The sequence below is a fragment of the Gymnoscopelus braueri genome (assembly GCF_963280865.1).
Source record: "Gymnoscopelus braueri genome assembly, chromosome: 13".
In the NCBI taxonomy this organism is placed as follows: domain Eukaryota; kingdom Metazoa; phylum Chordata; class Actinopteri; order Myctophiformes; family Myctophidae; genus Gymnoscopelus; species Gymnoscopelus braueri.
Window position 1 is genome coordinate 4,744,077 of NC_137615.1, and position 9,435 is coordinate 4,753,511.

Here is a 9,435-nt window from a genome sequence, read left to right on the forward strand (position 1 = left end):
TAAGGACCACCCATATTATCAAGAAAGAGTTGATCCGCATTTATAAATATAAACTGGATTACAAGTGCATTAGAAGCTGAACATTTAAACATCAGCCTACTTAGAAATAGGCCTTGCTTGACAAACTGGCTGTACATTAATAGCCTCGAGTGTTCATAAAGCTATTGAACTGGTCTATTTGAGTAGCTTCTGTTTTGTTTGACACGTATTTGTGAGCCCCTGACTCAATTTATCTTTATGCCAGATTTTGTTCACAGATTATTAATGTTGGCTAGATATCAATTTACTCAGCTATCTTATTGCACAATATGCATAGCCTACAGTCAAACATAATAGAGTCAAAAGGAAGATGGAGATGATGGCAAATCCGTGTATGCAGCGTTCAGTTGATGCTGCCATGCCCCAACCTACCTATAGAGGGCAGCAACGTTCATCAGTTTCAGACAGTTTCCACACCTTTTCTTCTTTCTCCACCTGACAAAAAAAAGATTCCAAGAATAAAAGTGTTTCCACCTATCTTTTGAACTCTATGGTTTCCACTCGAACACATACGTTCATTTTTCTGCGTCGTGTTTATCCATTGCTGTCTTCACAATGTGCAAAAGGATTTATGAATAACCTATAAACGTAGGCCCGGCCCAAACTACAAATAACAATTCAAAGCAGTTGTCCCCCAAACCCCACCTCCAGTGGCTGTCATCAGAACGGAGGGAGTGCTCTATGATCATGGCACCAGAACCTGCTTGGCTCGCGCAGCTGAGCCTTATTTATGCTCCATCCCGCGAAGGCGCAGAGAACGGCCGAGAATAGCAGACCTCCAAGCTCACAGCGGTCTCATCCGTGACGCGGTTGTGAGCTTGTATGTCAGCTGTTCTCGGCACGCAATACCGTTGCGCGATGAAGTATATATGTCTCGCTAGAGCGCACCCCACTAGCCAACACATATTGTTCTTTCCCATTTCTATCATGAAAATGATCACTGTAGAGTTAAATGCAACGTGATTGACATCTGCTGGTGAAATGGGTGTAATGCAAATGAGGAATACATTTGAATATTATTATTAATATTAATATTATTTTTATTATTATTATTATTATTATTATTATTATTATTATTATGTGTGTGCACAGTGCATTGACACACACGCGCGCGCGCGCCAAATCAGTTATTTGATCATGTTTGAGATAACAGGCCATCAACAGCAGTGTGTCAGTGGCACTGGCAAGTTTTATTTTGAAAACTGAAAGGAAAGCTGCCACATCCCAGGTTGCATGTTGTTTAATATAATTGTGATCACAATAACCAACTTTTCAAGTGAATTCCACAGTCAAACTCTATTTCACTGTGTGTGTGTGTGTGTGTGTGTGTGTGTGTGTGTGTGTGTGTGTGTGTGTGTGTGTGTGTGTGTGTGTGTGTGTGTGTGTGTGTGTGTGTGTGTGTGTGTGTGTGTGTGTGTGTGTGTGTGGAGAGCTATTCTCAAGATCAAAGCCAATGTTAAAGAACCAAAGTGTAACCAACTCCATATTAATGCCTATGGATTTGTAATGGTATGTGATACAAGTTGTAGGAGTAATGCTTAAGTGGTTCAATACTTCTGGAAGCATGGCAGTTACAGGTTTAGCTTCCTCTATATTTGCTAATGCTATTTTCTAGGCTTGTATTATCAATAGCTGTAAACAGGGTTAGGCTATATGTTGACATTTTTAAGTGGTACTGTGGTAGCACTCATGCCCCTAAGCAAACAATAAAATAACAAATGCATGCCCCACCCAGTTATGCAATGTTTTATTTATGCACATATTTTTAGATTTCTGTATATCTGTGTTCCTTTTGTGCCCATATACAGAGTTCTCTGATGACATGAGTATATGGCAGGGGTCGGCAACCTTTCTGACATGAAGTGGCATGTTTTTATTTTCTTGATAGTCAGTGTGGCGTAATATGAACATTCATTTTTAACATTCACATTTCATGTACACATTTTGATTGTCCACATACATAATAACCATTCATTTTTATCTTCTTATTTTTTTATTCTTCTTTATTTCTTTTTTATTAGACTCAAATGTCATATATTTGGTTAATTGTACAACCAAATATACATTTTAGTGGAGTGAGTCTCATAGCTATCCATGTGTGGATAGCTATGAGTGGCATTAACTGAACATTCTTTTTTTTTTTTACTTAAATTTTTATCCCACGATTTTGTAACCCTATTTTTTACACCCAGTGCTAATTGTCTATGTAATCCTGGGCACTACCTTCCCTCTGCCAACCTAGGGAGGCCAGGGCCGAGCTCATGCCTCCTTCAATGCATGAGAGCCAACTGACCTTCTTGTCACCTGACAGGGGAGAGTTTCCCTGGTTGGACGTAGCGCGTGGAAGGAACACGTTATTCCAACCAGTTCCCTTCCCCTCCATCAGGCGCCCCGGCTGGCCAGGGGGAGGCAGTATAGTGACCAGGATTACTGCATGTTTTTGTGAGGGTACCTACCCTAGGAGACACGGGGAGAACATGCAAACTCCACACAGAAAGGCCCTTTCGCCAACCCCACCTAGGGTATGGGCACTGATGACGCGGAGGAGAGAACACGCCCCCAGCGCCCACAGCGTCCCCTGCGGGAATCGAACCCAGGACCTTCTAGCTGTGAGGCGACAGCACTACCGACTGTGCCACCGTGCCCCCTGAACATTCTTATTTGAAATCCAGCCATGTAGCCTGATGTGAACTTCTTGTTCACATTATGCATGCAAAGTTTACATGTCAACGTGAGCTCAGAGGCATATTTGGAAACTAAGAATCTGTCTCGAGCAAATCATAAATACTGGTATGTTAGCAGGTGTAGTGGTAGTAAGACACAGTAACCTAACGACCCTTCTTCTCTCTTTTTTAAACATTGAATTAATGAAGTTAAACCGTGTAGCCCCAGTGATGCAACTCCAGGTTCCTCTGTTCAGGACACTCCGTAATCAACAGTCCGGTATCCATGGCAACAGGTTCCATCAACCATCATGCTATCCATGATATTGCATAAAAATAACTCGAAAAGGGGCGGGCCTATAGATGACCTGGTAGTAGGTCGACCACAGACTCCAATTACAACGTCTCCAGTTCCATTCTGGCTGGAAACCTGCTACACCCCCACTCAGTTTATTTGCTGTCTCTTCAAACTGTTCTGTCAAAACAAAACAATACGAGCTTCCAAAAGAGCTTCCTTTCGTTAGCTGTTCCACCATGATAGGAGCCCCAGTCCCGACTCAGAGATGGTGCCTATGAGAGTGTATGGCGCCTCTTTCTTCTGCTCCTCCTCCACTGGTGGAGGAGGAGGAGGAGCGGTGGACTGTCCCGGTTGTGCTGGAGCGTCCGGCTTGGCGGTAGCAGGGCCTGTCGGAGATGTATCAGAGAAGATCTCTTCTGTGACACGGAAGCGTATCTCCTCCCCTTGGTCCATGTAGAGGTCATGAGCGCCCTCGTCAGTCTCATACTCCCACAACCACACCTGCTCTTTCTCGTCACACTTAGCAGGCTGCTGCAGTGCCTCCGGCGGGATGAGAATGTCGTCAAAGAAGTCCATGGTCACATGAACTCCCTCCTGACTGCAGTACTTGATTTTTCCAACCAGGATCTCGTCAAGGAAAGGGTGAAATACAACATACCTGAAATGAACTTTAGTGTGGGATGCCCCATCGCCTGGGAAAATATAGGAGTCCTCCAGTTTGGTGATGTCATATAAGCAGATACAGAGACCAACTTTGTAGACCACCTTGTTTGCCAATTTCTTGTTAAGCTCTTCTGCTATTGCATCGTTGAGTTGTCGTTGGAAATTCCATGGAGGAATCTTGACCGTGTCGACCATTTCTACAACCACGAACATGATGAGGTTGGTTCAGCTGGGTCTGTCTGTGGTCACGTTTTAGTTGTTCCTTTCTGATCTTGAAGACATTTTCTGTTTACGTTCAAATCACAAATACCATTAACACATTTGACAATTAAGATAACGTTAGTCTTAGTAAATTAACTGCAATTGCAAGAATCTTCAACAAAATCAACATGCAGCTTCATCACATGCGTGATGGAGATCCCTGATGTCATCAGTATGGCCATATATGGGCATACCGATATGCCTATATATGGAGATATATGTATCTGTCAGTTCCTTTTATGCCCATATATGGAGATCTCTGTATCTGTCAGTCCATGTCCCCTTTATGCCTAAATTAACTGTTAAATAGTTCATTATAGTGCTTGTGTTTGTTTTGCGTGTACTGTCCTCACAAACGGCATCAGTCCCAATAATACATGTTTAAGTCATGGGCGGAGCTTATGGGGATCTAATTAACAGTGTCCTCATGATGTAGGATTTTGTGTTTCCAGTTCTGTTGTGATTATTCAAAATCTGAAGTGAGATTTGTGTTGTGTGGCTCAAACTGGATTGTTTTGGTACACCTGCAGGACGGGAACTGGAAGCAACTAAACACTTCATATCGGTGTAGTGTAGATAACATCAATTCAACATCATTATGTCTGGTCTAAACACTGTTAGTGATCAGGGTGGTTTATTTATGTGTTCGTCAGACTCATGGAACAACTAGAAGTTGAAGTTGAAGTCATGGATGAACTTTAACTTGGTGTTTGCACTTTCTACATTTACGGCCTGTACATCTACATAAACGTTCAGATTTCAAATATAAAGTGCTTAACCCATGAACACGGATGTTAAAATTATATACAGGCTCTCAGAGGTAGCTGTATCTTCCGTATTGTTAAATAAAAAGCATTTTAATCCGATTGGTGGCCATTTTCTCATATAGTTATAACGTAAACAGAGTGCATTACACCTCCCAACCGATAGGGTCGCACAGTTGAAAGCATTTGGCAAAAATACAGAGAACATGGCCACCGATCGGATTAAAATGCTTTTTATTTAACAATACGGAAAATATGGGTACTTCTGAGGGCCCGTACATAATTGTAGCAATAGGGCGATTAGCCATTTGCCATAGGGCGATTACTTCATATTTGAAATCTGAACGTTTATGTAAATGTTCGGGCCAAAAAGGGAGAAAAAGCAAACACCAGGTTGAAGTTCATCCATGAATGTTCCAGGGCTACAGTCAGATTAGCCTAGGATCAAGACTATCATCATAGATGTATTTTATCGAGTCTGACTTTAGGAAAAGTCAGTCTTGATCCAAGGCTACTGTCAGATCGCTGTTGCTGTAAGTCTGTGGTTCTCAAATAGAACCCCAGGGGGTCAAATTGGGGGGTTTCAGGGGGTCCCCAGCAAACTCGAAAATGGTGGCTATAGAATATTTTTGAAACATCTTTGAAATAACTTTTTTTTTAAAACACAGATCTTGTCTTATAGAGAGACCTGGAACAAAATCTTTTCAGATGGGGGTCTGTGGCCAAATACATATTATGAACACATTTGAATACCATGTCACTATATGAATGAGTGACTGTCTCTGCTCTGCACAGGGAACCAGACCTGCAGACACATGAGAGGAGAGGGAAAGAGCATAGAGGACAATGGAAATGTACCTCAGGAAGAAGAGAAGGTGGGCTTTTTATAAATATATGCAAGTATAAAATGTATATCAAGCTACACAGCTAAATATTCAGCACTCGACCGTATTATATTAAGTCAATGGAAATATATATAACCGGCCTCTCTGTGAGCTTGATTGATATCTTAAATATGTGGTATATGTTTACATTGATAATTGAGGATTTAGGATCAGTTTACAGTTATGGTTCAAGGCGATTCAAGGCTTTATTGTTATGTCTTGTGTACAGGTTCATACGAGTGAAAAGCGTTATTGTTCAGCTCCTCAGACAATGTAGCAGTATATACTGTACATATACTGTACACAATAGCAGCAGTACACCAGTGTTCCCGTCTATATACAATATACCAGTGTTGCCAATGTTATGAGACAACCGTTAACTCACTGAGAGGAGACATTTCCTACTCATTTAAAAGGTACATAGATAATCACTAAGGTGCTTTAAGGTGCATTCATTTATTAACATGTTATCAACATGTTGTCGAGTTAGTATTTATTGTTCTAGGTGTTAACTGCACGTTAACACCCAGCTGCGCCCCGCTATAGTAATGGTAATGCTAATGGTACTGTACGTTTGAGCCTGACATCTGAGATTGATGTGGGGACTGATCAATTGCGGGTGGGGCCGTGGGGGCCCCGACGCCCCCACGCTATCGGCGCCTATGGTTGTCACTGCTGTTGTATGCTACTGACTCACCTGCCAGTGAGGAGCTAGTTCCCACCGGGAGACAGAGTACATTTTTCTTTACCGTCTGTCCCTGCAGATAATGACCAGATCTACAAGCTCACAACGCCTCGCAGAGCTTGTAGATCTGCTATTTTCAGCAAAGAGGTTTGGTGTGGAACGGATAAAGGAGCAAAAAGTACAGAACCAAAGGTCAAGTTTAATTAGTATTGAGGGTTCAAGTGGATAAATGTCTGGGGGAAAAAAACACAAAAACATTAAGTGTCATACATGACAAGACATCTCAAACCTACATCGTACATTTTTGTTTCTATCTGGTATAGAGTTATAAATGTTCACTTTAAAAATACATATGTATTCAAATATTTGTTTTCACAATTTTTGAATAACCAAAGTATAAAATATGGTTAAAGTGGTTAAAATGTTTGTGATGCTATATTAAATAATTTAGCTGGGGACCCCCCCCCCCACCCCCGCAAGGACCCCCCCCCCCCCCGCAAGGACCCTGGACCACACTTTGAGAACCAATGACCTAGACCTAATTTACACAACGCTGATGCTATCCATTAACTAGGGAACCAGGAGACCTGGTACTGCCAGACCCCTAGTGGTTGAAATCTGAATGGCCGGACTTCGCATGACGTGTGCAGAGGAAAAGAGGGACCGACCGACCGACCGACCGACAAAGCCTCATGTAGGCCGACCCCCTGGGTCTGGCAAAAAGTTTAATCTGTAACACAATTGTATACAATGTAGTGGAGGGTCCCTGCTTCATCTCTCTCTCTCTCAGCTAAGGGGTCCATGGCCTGAAAAACGTTGAAGACCCCTGCATGGTAACAAATGCTGTACAATTTCTGCCTCTTCTTGTGTGCACCTCTTCAAAGGCAAAGTGGCCTGCAAGGATATTCCTTATAGTTTTAATAAACACTGATACTGACACTGGATTTGAATGAATTTGTATTTTGAGTATAGGCCTATGCCACACAACTTTGGGCACATTAGTGAAGGGATTTAAAAGACAGTAAAGCGCCATTAACTCAACTGTCTTACGGGGAGAGATTTTTTTTTAGAATTTCCTTTCTTATACAGCATGTCCTCTGTGTTTCTGTGTTACAGCGGGTAGGTTTGTGCAGTGGTCAGGCCTGGAATTTCGTCATTTTAGGGGCAAAGTCAATTTTAAGGGCAAATGGTAAATTGTGCATTTGTATAGCGCTTTTATCCAAAGCGCTTTACATAGATTGTGCATTGCATTCACCCATTCACACACACATTCATACAGCGATGGAAACCATGCAAGGCACCAACCTGCTCATCGGGAGCAATTAGGGGTTCAGCGTCTTGCTCAAGGACACTTCGATACTAACTCTGGGGGAGCCCCCCAGCCCGGGATCGAACTGAGAACCTTGCGGTTTCCAGTTCACTCTATATACCCGGCCACTCTACCCCTGAGCCACAGGCATTAAAGACGAATGCCTAAAAAAAAACTGGACAACACCAAAGGCCAAGCCTTTGGTGTTGTCCAGTGGTGTTGTCCAGTTGTCCAACGGCATCCAAGTGGTGCAGGCAGGGGTACAATTCTTTCCCACCTGGAGCCTGGGGATTGATTCGCTTGGTAGGGCGTTCTTCCAACCAACATGATTGTGTGTGTGTGTGTGTGAAGCGTGGTGGGAAGGACGATCTCTGTCACAATCGCTTAATCACAATTATTTGATCACAACTTGCATAATCGTCATAGTGGTTTCCATGTTTCCATGGTTTCCATTTTTGAGAATAGTGGAAATAGCAGATCTATACAAATTCAAATGCGTCACATTGTGACGCGTTTTGAGCTTGTAGATCGGCTATGTCCACTATTCATGTTTTAAGTATAGTATAGTATAAAGTTATAGTATAAAGTATAAAGTTATTACATTATGTATGTTATCATATCTGCCCTGTGCACATTTTGTTTACGAAATCTAAAAGCCAAACAGAAATGTAATTTGTATTTATAATGTTCCAACGTTCAACTACAGAAACATTAAACAGACATTAAATCGTTAATCGCAATTATTTGAACAACAATTAATCGTTAAGTAAAATGACATAATCGTGAACTGGGTAGAATACCGTGGTCCTCCTGGTGAAACTCATCACTGTCAGGTAAAAAGAAGCGGACGTGAATCTGAGGAGGCAAGTGCTTAAGGTCTACATATACCCTCACCAAGACAAACCAGTAGCGGACAGCAGTGACAGGGACTGCATGGGGGGGAATTGGCCATTGGCACAACGGCTAAATTGGTAGAAAATTAACAATTTAACATAATCAATCAGCAATTAAATTGCAATATTGTTTATTCATTTTAGTCTGAAACAAAGACGCACAAGAGAGGAGGACACTGTTGGGACTCTCCCTTGCATTTCTGGGCTACAAGACAGACGAGCACAGAGACCTACCATATGATGAGGCCCGTGATGACAGCGACCCAGGTGACACAGCAGCCATGGGGTCTCTTGGTCTCGTCGGCCGCATCCCTGCGGCAGCAGCACAGACAGCACAGGTACCCAGCCAGCAGCAGGAGGCTCAGAGCCAAACCCAACGCCCCCACGCACGCTAGGAGGATCAGTGACTGGGTGAAGCAGGGACAGAGAGAGAAAGGGACAACATGGGAGACACATGATAAGACAGTATATCAGTACAGTATATTGTGATACACAGTACATGGTGAAACTGGTGATTTTACACCGGAAGTTGAACATCTTGACTTTACACTGAAAGTTACCTTCTTGCCTTCACATTAGAAGTTAACACCTTGTCTTTACACTAGAACAGGGGTCTTCAACGTTTTTCAGGCCTTTCAGGCCAAGGACCCCCTAGCTGAGAGAGAGATGAAGCAGGGACCCCCCACACACACTATATTGTATAAAATTGTGTTGCGGATTCAACTTTATCATAGATTTCATAGATAGCTTCATTGACTATCATCAGTGTTGTGTAAATTAATGTTTTTTGTTCATTTCAGACATTTAACCACTTAAACCTTCAATACTTAGACCTCGATTTGCTCCCTTTTCCCTCAAAACCTCTTTGCCGAAAATAGCCGATCTACAAGCACACACCGCCTCGCCTCGCAGCGCGATGTGAGTTTGTAGATCTCCTATGTTCGGCTAATGTTTCCCTCAGAATAGGGATGGTAGG

General features: G+C 42.6%; 1 protein-coding gene across 1 annotated transcript; it reads right to left on the minus strand.

Moving 5' to 3' along the window:
• Positions 1–3,118: 3,118 nt before the first annotated feature.
• On the minus strand, positions 3,119–4,070 carry LOC308097843 (DNA-directed RNA polymerase III subunit RPC8-like). Its single transcript, XM_080445942.1, has one exon. The coding sequence runs from the start codon at positions 3,874–3,876 to the stop codon at positions 3,223–3,225; it is 654 nt and encodes a 217-aa protein (XP_080302068.1). The 5' UTR covers positions 3,877–4,070; the 3' UTR covers positions 3,119–3,222.
• Between the last annotated feature and the right edge of the window lie 5,365 nt (positions 4,071–9,435).